The sequence below is a fragment of the Urocitellus parryii genome, chromosome 6 (assembly GCF_045843805.1).
Source record: "Urocitellus parryii isolate mUroPar1 chromosome 6, mUroPar1.hap1, whole genome shotgun sequence".
Lineage (NCBI taxonomy): Eukaryota > Metazoa > Chordata > Mammalia > Rodentia > Sciuridae > Urocitellus > Urocitellus parryii.
The window spans coordinates 116793082-116809635 of record NC_135536.1 but is presented as its reverse complement, the minus strand read 5'-3'; the positions used below and the strand labels follow the sequence as shown (position 1 = coordinate 116809635).

The following is a 16554-nucleotide window of genomic DNA, read 5'->3' as shown; positions in this document are numbered from 1 at the left end:
CATAATATATGATCTATTTTTGAGAAGGATCCATGTGCTGCTGAGAAAAAAGTGTAATTGCTTGATGTTGGGTGGTATATTCTATATATGTCAATTAAGTCTAGGTTATTAATTATATTATTGAGTTCTATAGTTTCTTTATTTAACTTTTGCTTGGAAGATCTGTCCAGTGGTGAGAGAGGTGTGTTGAAGTCTCCCATAATTATTGTATGGTGGTCTATTAGACTCTTGAACTTGAGAAGAGTTTGTTTGATGAACATAGCTGCACCATTGTTTGGGGCATATATATTTATGACTGTTATGTCTTGTTGGTGTATGGTTCCCTTGAGCAGTATGTAGTGTCCCTCTTTATTCCTTTTGATTAACTTTGGCTTGAAATCTATTTTATCTGATATGAGTATGGACACTCCTGCTTGTTTCCGAGGTCCATATGAGTGATATGATTTTTCCCAACCTTTCACCTTCAGTCTATGTATGTCTTTTCCTAGCAAATGCGTCTCCTGGGGCTGGGGATGTGGCTCGGGTGGTGGCTGGGACCCTCCTCCAATTGGGGTGATCTGTCTACCATGCCAGCAGGCATGGATGCGGCCCAGGTTTGATCCTCAGCACCACATACAAAAAAAACAAAGATATTGTGTCCACTGATAACTAAAAAGTAAATATTAAAAAATTCTCTCTCTCTCTCTCTCTCTGTCACTCACTCTCTCTTAAAAAAAAAGAAAAAAAAGAAAGTGATGCAGGAAGCATCACAACACTAGACCTTAAATTATATTTCAGTACTAGAGTAACAAAAACAACATGATATTGGCACCACAATAGACATGGAGACCAATGGAACAGAAGACACAGGACATGCCCACATAAATACAGTTATCTCATACAAGACAAAGGCACCATAAACATACTTTGGAGAAAAGATAGCCTCTTCAACAAATGGTGCTGGGAAAACTGGAAATCCATATGTAGCAGAATTAAACTGAACCCTTATCTCTCACTCTGCACAAAACTCAATTCAAAGTAATCAAGGACATAGGCACTAGACCCGAGACCCTGCACCTACTAGAAGAAAAAGTAGGCCCAACACTCCATCAGGTCATCTTAAAAACCAACTTCCTCAATAAGACTCCTGAAGTGTAAGAAATAAAATCAAGAATCAATAAATGGGATGGTTCAAACTAAAAAGCTTCTTCATAGCAAAGAAAAGCCTATAGAACAGGAGAAAATCTTTGCCACCTGAACCTCAGATACAGCATTAATCTCCAGGATATATAAAGAACTCAAAAAACTTAACACTAAAAAAGAAATAATAACCCGATCAATAAATAGGCAAAGGAACCAAACAAGCACCTCACAGAAGAAATACAAATGTTCAAAAAATATATGAAAAAATGTTCAACATCTCTAGCAATTAGAGAAATGCAAATTAAAACTACACTGAGATTCCATCTCATTCCAGTCAGAACAGCAATAATCAAGAATACAAGTAACAATACAAGTTGGCGTGGATGTGGGGGTTCACTCATACATTGCTGGTGGGACTGCAAATTGGTTCAACCACTATAGAAAGCAGCATAAAGATTCCTCAAATACTTGAAGTGGAACCACCATTTGATCCAGTTATCCCACTCCCTGGTTTTTACCCAAAGGACTTAAAATCAGCATGCTACTGTGACACAGCCACATTAATGTTCATAGCAGCTCAAATCACAAATAGCCAAGCTAGGGAACCAACTTAGGTGCCCTTCAACAAATGAATGGATTAAGAAAATGTGGTATACATACACAATGGAATATTACTCAGCCATAAAGAAGAATGAAATCATGACATTTGCTGGTAAATGGATGGAACTGGAGTATACAGTATATTATATTTCATTATATTGGCTAAGTGAAATAAGCCACTTCCAAAAAACCAAAGGCTAAACATTCTGACTTATATATGGATGCTAATCCACAACAAGGGAGGGTAGGGAGGGGAAGAATAAATGTTCACTGGATTTGACAAAGGGGAATGAAAAGAAGGGAGGGGGATGGGAATAGGAAAGACAAAATGAATTGGAAATAACTTTCCTTTGCTCATATATGAATACATGACCAGTGTAACTCTACATTATGTACCACAAGAATGGGATCCTTATTAGGTTGGATTGTACTCCATGTACGTAAAATATGTCAAAATATACAATGTCATATATATCTAAAAACAAACAAACAAAAAAGGCTCTCTGGATGAACAAAATGGAAATTTTTATTAACCAGATCTCTTTTGTAATATTTTAAAGGAAAATCTATCTATATTCAAGGACAGTGAGGTTACTGCACATGATTCCACCCTCTGGTCTCTCTAGATGAGATGTCTCCATGTATAAGGATGAATACAAAAAAAGGACAAGAAGTAGGAGAAAGAAAAGGGGGAAATGAATTGGGGATAGAAGTAGGAAGAAGAGAAGGAGAAAAAAAAATCAGGATCTATGTCAAAATTCTGTAACCAAAATAAAAGAGAAAACACAGTTTTGAAAACAAAACTAGAAATAGAAGTTTTAATCAAAATTGTACCATATGAAACTGTGCTATATAAACTTAAATACAGAAAAAATGTATATTTAAAACAGGAGATGAAAGATCAAATATTGAGCAACAATCTGAGCCAGCCTAAGCAATTTAGCAAGGCCCAAAGTAACTCAGTGAGACCCTATCTCTAAATAAAATATTTAAAAAGGACTGGGGATATAGCTCAGTAGTTAAGCACCCCTGGGTTCAATCCCTGGTACCAGGAAAAAAAGAAAGAAAGATAACAAGACACAGAAAAACAATGAAGTTAAATTGATATCAGTGGTTTTTAAGTGTGAGAAGAGGTGACAAAGTTATAAAGAGCTATGTGTTCTCTTATCCCTTAGAAAAAAGCAGCCAAAGAAAAGATGGGTTCCAATTTAAAGAGAATAACTGTGTGAATGACTTTTTAAATTGCTGCTCTTAGAAAATTCTGAAATTGAGACTGATATGGACTTTTTAAAAACTAAGTCAATTAAAATTAGTATTTGAAGGATTTAAGGTTCACATAAATAAGAATAAAACATTTTTACTGGTAAATAGAGCATTTCTTTTAGAAGAATATTTGGGCTGGGTGTGAAAAATACAAAGGGAAACTAAAACTAAAGCAAAACACCATGACTCTCATAATTTCCAGGATGACCCATGTTTCCCAAACAAATAGAATTAAAATTTTCCTGAGACTATTTAACTTCTGTGTCTCAGGCATAATTTTATTCAGGTGAAGACACTCCAGCTGGATTGGAACCAACTGAGATAAAAAGGAGTGGCTGGAAATAGCAGCTAAAGTCTTGGGAAATAGTTTGCTCTACTTGAATATCTTCAGAACCATGGCTTGAGTCTTTGGCTTCACAACTTCTAAGCCCAAAAGGGTGATGAATAGACTGTTTTTCAATTTGGAGAAATACTCCCAAAAGGAGTTTGAATTATTCCACTTTTTAAAAGAAGGTTTAAGATGTAAGGAAAAATGATAGCCCATTGAAGGGAGCTCCAGCACCAGAAAAGGAGAGGCCAAATTGGTAGCAAAGAAGCAGGTGACAGTAGCCATTTCACACCTAAGGTCAACTGGAAGAGGGTACACCAAGGTCTAGAGCTCTGTGCCCCAGAAAAGCCAAACTTCCAAAACCCTACATTTCATACCCACTAGAATGGCCTCCCTAAAAAAAAAAAAAAATTATAAAAAGGCTCACAGTGCTCAGCCTACACCTACCTAGCCCAAGGCAAAAAAAGAGACAGGAGAAGATCAACAGAGACTTAGCATCCCCCCCCAAAAAAAACTATATTCAGTAGTTGTGTATATGTTTGTATATATGCATGTGTGTGGAAGGAAATGACAGTGTAATTATAGTGTATGGGGGAAAAGTCCCAATCCCACAACTCAACAATCCCAGTCAAAATTTTTTTTTTATGATGTTGAGGATCAAACCCATGGTCTTAATAAACATGCTAGGTAAATGTTCTACCACTGAGCTACATCCCCAGTCCAATCAGAAAAGTGAATAGGTATATTTCTAGAGATACATAAATAGCCAAAAAGCACATACAAAATGCCTGACCTCACCAGTAATTAAAGAAATGCAAATCAAAACCTATGAGATGACATCTCATACCCACTAGAATGGCTACTGTAATTTTTTTTTTTTGCTGTGTTAATAATCAAACCCAGGGCTTACTGAATATTAGGCAAGTACTCTACCAATGAGCTACACCCCCAGCCCCATAAAGAGAGAAGAAAAAACCCAGAAAATAACAAGTGTTGGTAAGGAGGAGGAGAGAATGAAACCCTATACACTGCTGACATAGCCACTATGGGAAACAGTATGGCACCTTCTCAAAAAAATTAAGAATAGAACTATCATATGGTCTAGCAATTCTACTTATGGGTACATTCCCAAAAGAACTGAAGGCAAGGTTTCAAAGAGACTTAAACATTCATGTCCACAGGAGCAATATTCACAACAGGCAACAGGTAGAAGCAATCCAGTGTCCACTGATGAATGAACTGATAAACAAAATGTAGTATTTAAATAAAATAGAATATATTCTCCAGAAAAAAATCCAAACAAACCCTGATACATGCTACAACACAGATGAACTTTAAGGATGCTAAGCTAAGTAAAATAAAACAATCTCAAAAGACAAATACTGTAGTATGATTTCACTTATATGAGGTACCTGAGTAGTCAAATTCATAGAAAGTAGAACAGTGGTTACCAAGAGTGGGAGGTGAAGTAGAGAGTTTTTAATGGGCAGTTTCAATTTTGCAAGGTGCAAAGAGTTCTAGAGATAGATGATGATGATGCTGATGGTTGCACAATGAGGCATGTGTTTAATGTTACTGACATGTACTCCTAAAAATGGTTAAAAGTAAATCTTATGTGTGTTTACCACAAACAGAAAAAAAAGTTATAAAAGCCCCAAAGTGCCAAGGTCTTGGTATTCAAATACTAAGACCAGTAAAGGAGAAGTCAGTTGAGCCCAAGTCCAAGACAGATACAGAACCAATCTCTCAGCCTCCTTACTATATCAACCCTTTGACATAAATAACAATGGAATGGCCTAGTGGTAGGTCTTATGATGCCCTCCAGCAGTGACATCCCAGCTGAATGCAGATACTAAATGAATAAGAAAAATGGAAACTTATAGAATTAGTAAACAATATGTTAAGCATTAAGTTCCCATGGGCCTCAGAGGAGGTAGAATCAGAACCCTATGAAGCTGAAGGGGAATTAAGTTAAAATAGCTACTTAAAATCAAGCAGAAAGCCCAAAGCCTTGTTGACCTGTTTGGATTTCTGTTTTAAAAAGAAAATCACACACACAAAGCTGTTATTGGGCTCTAGCCATCAGTTTCCTGAAAGAAATGACTTTTTGGGAGGAGGAAAATAGGTGCAGCTTCGACAAAAATTTGTTAGTATAAATATAGTACATTTCAATCCATGCCAAAAATTAGATTCTCAAACTAAAATAGAAGTGGCTAAAACTTTTCATAGCTGTCCTGTTTCTACCTTTTATGAGAAAAAGTCTAAAAATATATCATAACCAGATTAGCATGAGGGGAAAGAATATGTAAATATAATATCAGCATAAAATTACAATTGAAATGTGTTATAATCCAAATGTGTTTGCTTTTCTATGTGTTGATTTTTTGTGGAACCCAGAAAATACTGTGAATAAATTATATGAACTGACAAAAGCTGCTCTTTAATTTAGGGAGTAAAATACTTCTTAAATACGTATTCTTTTTTTTTTTTTTTTTAGAGAGAGAGAGAATTTTTTAATATTTATTTTTTAGTTTTCAATGGACACAACATCTTTGTATGTAGTGCTGAGGATCAAACCCGGGCTGCACGCATGCCAGGCGAGCGCGCTACCACTTGAGCCACATCCCCAGCCCTTAAATATGTATTCTTACTTTTTAATCACACACATATATATGATTTTAAAATTCAAGTACTTCTACATTAAAAATTGATTCAGTAGAACTGAATACTTTTAAAATTATATTAGCAAAACTAAAAAAAGAAAATTCAACTCCTATTCACGATTAAAAACTCAGTAAACAATGGCAAAGAAAACAACTAACAAAATGAAAAGGCAACTCTACAAAACGAAGAAAATATTTGCAACCGTAAATCTGAGAAGAGATCAATATCCAAAATATAGAACTCATTTGATGGCAAAAACAAATAATTCAATTTACATGTGGGCAAAAGACCCTGTGTTAAACCAGCTTTCTATCACTATAATAAGTACATGCGATAGTCTCACAGTTTTAGAAGTTCCTGTCCATGATCAGTTGGTTTCACTGCTTTGGGCCTATGGCCAGACATCATAGTGGGAGCACACGGCAGAGCAAAACTGTTCACCTCTTGGCTGGGAAGCAAAACAGAGGAACAGAAAGGGACTGGCACTATTCCCTTCAAGGGCACTTCCCCAAAGACCAGACCTCCTACTAAGCCCCCCTCTTAAGATTCCACAACTTCCCACTAATATCACTCTTGAGAACAAGGACCTTCTATAAGTACTTCTGCTATAAAGGTTGATTCATTAAGAACTGAATACTTAATATTTAAGTTTAAATAGCTACTCAAGACCAAGTAGAAAGCCCAAAGCTTTGCTGACTTCGGAATTTCTATAAAAAACATTATCATACACACAAAGCTGTTATTGGGCCCTAGCCATCAGTTTCCCTGAAATAAATGACTTTTGGGGAGGGGGAAAAGAGGTGCAGCTTCAACAAAAATTTGAGAATATAAATATAGAACATTTTAATCCATGGACCTTTGGGGGATGATTAATATCCAAATTTAGTAGACCTGAATAGATAATTTTCCAAAGACCAATAACCAACAGGCCTATGAAAAGGTTGTCAACATAACTGACCATCAATACCCCAATGAAGTGTCACCTCCTACTTCTTAGAATGACTATTATTGAAAAGACAAACGATAAATGTTGGTAAGGATGTGAAGAAAGGGAAACCTTTATACACTGTTGCTGAGAATATAAATTGGTACAGCCACTATGGAAAACAGTATGAAAATTCTATAAATAAATTAATAAATAACTACTGTATGATCCAGCAATCCCAATTCTAGCTATGTATCTAAAGAAATGATATTTGGAAGACACATCTGCACTCACATTTATTGCAGCACTAACTATTCACAATGGCCAAGAAATGGAAACAATCTAAATGTCCATCAATGGATAAATGGATAAAGAAAGTGTAATGCATGCATACATTTACACGTTTTTGACAATGGGGATGAACCTGGAGTACATACTCTAACTGAATTAAGCAAGACACAAAAAGAAAAATATTTCAAGATCTCATTTATATATGGAATCTAAAAATGTTGAATCCAGGGCTGGGGTTGTAGCTCAGTGGTAGAGCGCTTGCCTAGTATGTGTGAAGCACTGGGTTCGATTCTCAGCACTACATATAAATAAAGGTCCATTGACAACTAAAAATATGTTTTAAAAAAAGTTGAATCCATACAAATAGATAGTAGAAGGGTGAATACTAGGGGTGGTGAGATGGTAAAGAGGAAATAGAAGATGTTGGCATAAGGATTTAAAGCTTTTGTTGTGTAGGATGAATAAATTCTAGAGACTTAAGGTAAAGCATGGTGACTACAGTTAATAGTATACTGTGTACTTTAAGTTTGCTAGGAGAACAGATCTTAAGTATTCTCACCATACACATCCACACACAAAATGGTAACTATATCAGGTGATGACATGTTAACTAGCTTGATTATAGTAATAATTTCAATGTATATCAAAATATCACACTCGATACCTTAAATACATACACAAATTTTATTTAAAAATAATCAGAATCTGAAAGAGGGAATAATATCTCTTCGAAAACTAGGAATAGAAGGGAACTCCTCAATTTTCTAAAGTGCATCCACAAAAAACTCTATAGCTAACTTTATACTTAATGGTGAAAAGACTGAATGCTTTCCCTCTAAGATCAGGAACAAGGAAAGGAGGTCAAGTCTCACCATTCTTTACATCCCCAGCCATATTTTGTATTTTATTTAGAGACAGGGTCTCACTGAGTTGCCTAGCATCTCGCTTTTGCTGAGGCTGGCTTTGAACTCACAATCCTCCTGTCTCAGCCTCCCAAACTGCTGGGATTACAGACATGCGCCACCATACCCAGCAAATCTCACCATTTCTATTCAATACTATAAAAGATGTCCTAGTCAGTGTAATCTGGAGAAAGAGTGTAGAGGGGGTCAGAAGAGTGCACAGATTGGTAAGGAAGAATGTCAAACTCTCTTTACTTGCTGACAAAAGATCATTTATGTAGAAAATCCTAAGCAATCTACATAAAAGCTACAGAACTAATAGATGAGGATACAACTGGTTTTTTAATATTTACTGACCCCATGTCTCTACCTACACACCAGCAAAAAACTATTGTATATCTATTTTTACTATTTACAATAACAAAAATTGAAATATTTGGACAAATTTAGCAAAGTTTGTGTAAGACCTGTAGTGTAAAAATCACAAAACACTCCTGAGAAAAATTAAAGATAAAAATAAATGGAGAGTTAAAACATGTTCACAGTTTGGAAGGCTCAATAATAAGAAGTCAATTCTCCCCAAATTGATTTGTAGATTCAAAGGAGTCCCAATCAAAACTCCAGCAAGCTTTACTGTAGGAAAGCTTACTCTGAAATGTATATGGAAATACAAATAACCTAGAATAGCCAAAACAACTTGGAAAAAGAACACAATTGGAGGAATTATACTACTTGATATCAAAAATTATAAGAAAGCAAAAATAATCAAGAATCAGGAATAAGGATAGACATATAAGTCAGCAGAACAGAAAAGAGTCCAGAAATAAACCTAGCAAATTGATTTTCAATAAAGGTGCTAAGGTAATTCAACAAGGGAGGAAAAGCTGTCTTTTCAATAAATGCTGCCAGAATAATTGATATCCACATGTAAAAAAGCAAGCCCAAATCCTTAACTTCACCATACATTAAAAATTAACTCAATGATTTAAAATGTAAATTCCCTAAGATCCATGATTATATTGTATAATAAAATAATTTTTATCAGTGTCACATTGCTTTGAGGGAAAGAATTCTATACAAAATAAAAATAATATTAGCAAATAATACTAAACATTTAATAATATACCACAGGCCTAAATATAAGAGCTACAACTATTTAAAACCAGAAGAAAATAGTAATCTTTGTAAACCTGGAGTAGATAAAAATTGATTAAATAGCATTCAAAGAGCAAGAATCATAACAGGAAAAAAATGAACCTCAAAATTTTAAACTTGTTTTTCAAAAGACACTAAAAAATAAAAATGCCAGCCACAAACTGGAGAAATATTTGCAGTACATGCTCTGATAAAAAGAGGTGTAACTGAAACAAAGACTTTTATAATTCGAATACAAGAATGTAAACAACTCAACTGAAAATAGTTAAGAGACAGGAAGAAACACTGCACCAATGAGACCTGCAAATGACAAGCAAACACATGAAAAGATGCACAATTTCATTAGTCATTAAAGAAAAACAGATTAAAACGACCTTGAGATATTACTGGGTACTAGAATAGTTAAAAAAAAAAAAAAACAACAACAAGCATTGGTGAGTATATGGAACAGGTAGAACCCTCACACAGTGCTTATGGAACTGCAACTTTAGAAAATTGTTTTGTACTTTCCTATAAAGTTAAAAAGAGACATTTCATTTGACCCACCAGTACGTACCTTCCTTTCTTAGGCATTTAACCAAAGAAAGATAAAAACATACACAAACAAAAGCTTATTTAAAGATTTTTTTGTTTGTTTGTTTTTTAATTTTTTTAATTTTTACTTTTTATTTTTATTTTTTTTTGTTTTAATTAGTTACACATAACAGTACAAGATTTTTTATTACTCAATATTGAAGTTACAGATGCACATATGAATGCATCAAGTTGTAGAGTTAAGAATTACCCTTCTATTTCTCAGTAGTGGTTATCTTGGAATTTAATAAACTTGGTTATTTAACTGCATTGCAAAAATCATTCCACATATGATACAAAGAAACTCTGACCATTTTGTAATGACACAACTGTGCAAAAAAGATGGAGCAGAGACAATCCTGAGGAAGTCAAGCTGTATTAATATCACCATTCAACAAAGACCTATAACACTGAAAGGGAGAACTAGATGTGCTAGGCATCCCTACGGCTATGGTCTGGAGTATTCTTCATTAAACATCTAAAGTGCAAGGAATGCAGGCCCTGACAGTGGCAGACAAAACAAAACAGTGCAACTCATACTGCAGTTTAAAAGTCATGAGGAGCACAAAGATGACTCTGCAGGTCACTTCACATTCAGGGATAAAGCCATATTTCCTTTAAGTAGAAAGATGAATCATCACAATATACCCTACCATCACCATCATATCAGAGCAGAACATGTAAGGGATTCACCAAAAAATTAATGTCTTTTAAATATATTTGGCCTATTTGCTTATTAATGTTTCTCCTCACTAGAATGACGACAGTCCACAATGACAGGGATTTTTGTCTGTACTGTTCACTGCTATGTCACTAGTTCCCAAGTTAAAATGCCTAGTGTACAAGAGTGTTCAATAAATACTTGTTAATTGAGTAAACTACATCTAGGTATATATTCAGGAAATATTTGTTATTTGAATTTATTATGCCTATGTAAACATTATTCATGGCCAAATGATGTAATATCCTTCTATAACCTTTCCCTTCTTTTTTAAAAATAGTTTTAGTTGTAGATGGACACAATTCCTTTATTTTATTTATTTTTATGTGATGCCCAGGATTGAACCAGTACCCCACACATGCGCAGCAAGTGCTCTACCACTGAGCCACAACCCCAGCCTCAACCTTTCCCTACTTATATGATTTTTTTGATTAAGAGTTAATAATTCTTTGTTATTTCAATATACTAAAAAAACCCTAAACTTGTAAGCAAGATTATTCTTATTTTTTATTTCACATATTTCTTAATTCTAAAATTTTCTAAAATGTATACATACACAGAGTAAAGAACAAATGCTTCTTCATAAATAAGAATTTTTTGGAGGAGTCTACCAATCAATAACAACATCCTTGGTTTTCGTTCAGCTAATTCCTCAAATCCATTCCCTCTGCATATGCTGTTTTCCCTACCTGGAAAGCCCTCTGGCCTTTTCTATACATCTAGCCTTTCTTCAAATCAATCTCCCCAATTAAAAAAAAATTTATCATAGTGGTTAATCTCAATCCTTTGATATACTTTGATTCACTAAATCCTAAACATCTTTAGAGCAGGTGATATACAGTATATTTCTCTCTCTACTGTTATAGCATGTTTGATAATGCTTAATTTGTTGAACTTACAGAATTTCAGTGAGAATGAAGAAGTTTGAGGGTACAAAAATGAATGTAAAACTAAGAAGATAAAGAAACACATTTGCATAATAATTAGGCATAAGACCTACCAGTAGTGTCTGTCCCTGGGAAATGAAGAAGTGACCAGATATAACTATGGTGAGAACAAGATACCCAGATTCTTCATTGGAATCGAAAACCTTGAAAAAGAGAAAAATATGTTTAAAAAAATGTTTCTGTAATACTAATAAACATAATTCTAACAATCCAACTATTTTCTCAAACAGAGAAAATATGAGAAACATTCTCCCTACCCTGAATGTTCCCTTGCCTTTCATTTAATCTGTAGCCTTTCCCTCATAGCTTCAAGTTTTTCCTCATATTTCCTGGGACAACAGCTAAGCTTTTAAGAAATAAAATTAAACACCAATATTTTTAAACAGAAAGAATACCAGATTAATAATCAAGAGATGTGGGTCCGTTGTGTATATATACCACAGTTTCTTTATCCATTCATCTATTGAAGAAGACACGAATGGTGTGACTCTACTTTATGTACAACCAGAGAAATGAAAAATTGTGCTCTATATGTGTACTATAAATTGAAATGCATTCTGTTGCTATGCATAACAAATTATAATAAATAAACAAATTATAAAAAAAGAGATCTGGGTCCTGAGCCAACCACTTTTCAATTACATACATTTTAATAAATAATTTATTCTCTCTGAGCCTCAATTTTCCTCTATAAAATGGAGATAATGCCTTATAAAGTTGTTATGATACTTCAGGGTCCTAGTTTATTCAGCCAAATAATCCATTTTTCACAACCTCTTGAAATCTGCAGCCTTCCTTTGGATGAGCTATAGTTTGTCAATGTCACACAAAACATGATACCACAAATTTACCATAATCTTGCTATGATCTAGTTTTATCTCCTATTACTGAAGCAGTGCAGCCTACAATCATTAACCTTTTCAGGGGCAGTCTCATTGAAGAGGTAGATCTTAAATAAATTAACACCCTGAAATTTATCACCCATGTTGGTAACTTATACTTTTCCTTTTTTTCATCTTAAACCTTGTAAGGCCTTGCATTTATCCCTCTTAAATTTTATATTGTTAGATTTGGTCTATAGTGCTAACTATTTGAACTGTGGTAAGAAATTGAGGCAACTGAAGTATCAATGAGGACATGACCAATACATATGTAAGCGTAGGATTTGGTTCTTAAGTAACTGTACTATGTAGGTTACTTTAATAGTTTGAATAAACACTAGAAGACAAACATCTTTGTATAAAGGAGAAATTATAGCACACCTTAATGCTAAAAGAGCAAAATAATTAACATAACTAACCCAACTTAAGATATATGTTTATAATGTCCTGTAATCTATTGAGTAATAATGCTCTATCTTATAGTTATGTATACAGGTTTTGGAGCTTTAATGTTATACTTCCATGCACAATTTCCTATTGAGTTCTAATTCATTTTAAAGCACAAACTTAATAATAAAAATTTTCGATGTCAAGGGAATCAGGCTTAGCTCTGCACTAATTCTTTCAGTGACTGCTATTCTGCCTCTTTCCCAGTATTGGGAGCCTGGTTACTTGTGGAACAATCTTCCCACCATAGTTTACACAGGTTACCTTTTATAATTCATGACCACTTAGAAAGAGGATAGCCAGGACTCAAGCACAGCTTGGAAAACTAGAGCCTAGACAACAGATTTTTCCCAAGGAGGTACATTAACATGACAGTTTAACATTTTTTTAAAAAAAATGTAACATGTATGCCAAAAAGTATCCAAAACTAAATGTGCAGCTCAATGAAGGATAATCAAGCAAATAAATCACCACTACCAGGGGAAAGTAAAACATTACCAGACTTCCAGAAGAGCTCCCAGCACTGTTTAACCACTATTTACATTCTCCTCCCCTCTAATAATGTCCATCCTGACTTCTAATAACATACTTTAGTTTTATTTATAAAAATAGAATCATACAGAAATACTTTTTCTGTTTGGCTTCATAAACACTGTTGCATGTCATTTTTTTTCCTTATTGTAGAATACTATTCAGTGACCATACCACAGTTTATTCTTTCACTCTGTTTTGTGTATGTGTATGTTTCTTTTTTGTTCTAATTTGTTATATATGACAGCAGAATGCATTACAGAATGCATATCACACATATTGAGCACAATTTTTCATATCTCTGGTTGTCACTCTGTTTTTATTGGTGAATATTTTTTTCTCATATTGGGTCTATGTCCTCTATCCACTATGAGGTTTTTAAAATATATATATTGCTTTTAGTTGCCCATGGACCTTTATTTTATTTATTTATGTGCTTTATTTATGAGAATTAAACCCAATGCCTCACACATGCTAGGCAAGTGCTTTACTACTGAGCTACAACCCCAGCCATTGAGTTGAGTTTTGTACAGGGTTAGAGATAGGGGTTCAATTTCATTCTCTACATATGGATTTCCAGTTTTCTCAGCACCATTTTCTATCTTTTCTCCAAAGCTGTTTATGGTGTGTTTGGCTAATATGAAATAATTGTATTTATGTGGGCATGTCCTGTGTTTTCTCTTTTGTTTCACTCGTCTCCATGTCTGTTTTGGTGTCAATACCATGTTGTTTTTATTACTGTAGCTCTGTAGTATAATTTACCATCTGGTACTGTGATGCTTCCTGCTTTACTTTTCTTGCTAAGGATTGCTTTTGTTATTCTGGGCCTCTTATTTTTCCAAATAAATTCCATGACTGCTTTTTATATTTTTAATGAAGAATGTCATTGTAATTTTAATAGGAATTGCATTTAATCTGTATAGCACTTTTGACAGTATATACATTTTGACAATATTAATTCTACCTATCCAAGAATATAAGAGATCTTTCTATCTTCTAAGGTCTTCTTCAATTTCTTTCTTTAGGGCCCTGTAGTTTTCATTGTGGAGGTCTTTCACCTCTTTTTTTAAAATTTATTCTCAAGTATTTTATTTTTTGATGTTACTATAAATGGGATAGTTTTCCTTCCACAAATATTTTATAATTCTTCCAAGTGGCAACCAGTGACTTGCACAAGAATCCCAATTTGGACTTCTCTCCTGCTCTCCAGAATGTTACCTCTAATTGCCCTGTCCACATCTCCATGTAATGGTCTGACAGTCATCTCAAAATTAACAGCCCTAATCTTGAATTCATAACCTCCTCATACATGGATTCATCCAATATTTTAAAAGTACCCATCATATGCTAGGTGGAGGCAGGCATCTGACTCTTAGTTTTCCCACCTCGAAAAATAATTCTATCCATCCATTTCTTTAGGCCAAAGCCATGGAATCATTACCTGCTCCTTTTCTCATACCCATATCCAATCCATTAGCAAATCCTTCACACTGACCTTCAAGATATCCAGAATCCAACCACTTCTCACAGGTCTGAATTACTGTCATCATTGCTAAATGGATTATTATACCAGCCTCCTGATTCACTGTGTTCTTGCTCCCACTCTCCAACACAGTTCATTTTCAAAATAGAAGCCACAGTAATCCTTTTAAAACTTAAGTCAGATCAAGTCATTTCTGATTCAAAGCCCTGTAGTGACCTTTCACTTCATTTAATATTCCTGTGAGACATTCCATAATCCAACCCTCACTGCCTCTCTGTTCTCATCCTGTGGTTTTCCTAACTAGCCCATGAAAATCCCCACAACCCAACCAGAATGTTCCTATTCCCTTCTCCATAGCTCTTATTGCTTTTTTGTTCACTTTATATTGACTTATTTGTTATCTGCTACCCCAAGAAAAATTTAATTTCTATTAAGACAGTTTTTCCCCCCTGATTTGGTCACTGCTATATATCCAAATGTCTAGGAGAATACCTGGCAACATAATAGGTACCTAATACCCGTAAGTATCTAATAAGCACATAATGCTTTTTTGACTGGAAAAGTGAATATGAAATTCCCAATGAAGACAACAAATTAAAACATAAGATTTTCAAAGGAAACAAAGACGTTTTCAGAAAGAATTTATTACCAGCAGATCTTCGATTAAAAAAAAATACACACACACATACACACACACAAATACACACACATTAAAGGAAATCCTTCAGGAAGAAGGAAAATAATATCAGATGAAAGCTGAGATCTCTGTAAAGGAATGAAGAATACTGGAAATAGTAATTATATGAGTAATTATATGAGAATTAATTATTTAAATATCCTTAAAATATAATTGGAAAGTGGGATTATAAACAATACTCATTTCAAAAGAAGGCAAAATAAAAACAAGAAGAATAAAGAACAGATGGGATAACTACACAACAAATATCAAAATGATAAATTTAAACCTAACCCTATCAATAATCACAATAAATGCAAATGATTTAAAAAGCCCAACTAGAAGCAGAGGTTGTAAGGATTGGGGTGGGGGGGACAAGACCGCTATTTTCTGCCTGAAAGAAACATGTTTTAAATATAAAAACACAAGCAATTTTAAAATAAAACAATGTGGAAAAATGAGAGGCCCAGAATAGCCAAAGCAATCATCAACAAGAAAAGTGAAGCAGGAGGCATCACAACACCAGACATTAAATTATAATCCAATGCTATGGTAACAAAAATGGCATGTATTGGCACCAGAACAGAGATAAAGACCCATGAAACAGAAGAGAAAACACAGGACATGCCCACTTAAATACAGTTATCTCATACAAGACAAAGGCACCATAAACATACTTTGGAGAAAAGATAGCCTCTTCAACAAATGGTGCTGGGAAAACTGGAAATCCATATGTAGCAGAATGAAATTGAACCCCTATCTTTAACCCTGCACAAAACTCAACTCAAAGTGTTTCAAGGACATAGACCTGAGACCCTGCACCTACTAGAATAAAAAGTAGGCCCAACTCTCCATCAGGTCAGCCTAGGAACCAACTTCCTCAACAAGACTCCTAAAGCGCAAGAAGTAAAATCAAGAATCAATAAATTGGATGGTATCAAACTAAAATGCTTCTTCACAACAAAGAAAAGGCTATAGAATGGGAGAAAATCTGGAGCTGGGGCTGTAGCTCAGTTGTAGAGTGCCCGCCTTGCATGTTGAAGCA

At 34.4% G+C, this 16554-nt stretch overlaps 1 protein-coding gene across 2 annotated transcripts in view; it reads right to left on the bottom strand.

Annotated features, from left to right (window-relative positions):
• The window catches only part of Rec114 (REC114 meiotic recombination protein), a 107971-nt gene that overhangs the window by 68138 nt on the left and 23279 nt on the right, over positions 1 to 16554 (bottom strand). For both annotated transcript variants that reach the window (XM_026387650.2, XM_026387651.2), the window contains exon 2: positions 11545 to 11634. In XM_026387650.2, coding sequence (XP_026243435.1) covers positions 11545 to 11634 — 90 coding nt within the window. The remainder of the gene's footprint in view (positions 1 to 11544; positions 11635 to 16554) is intronic.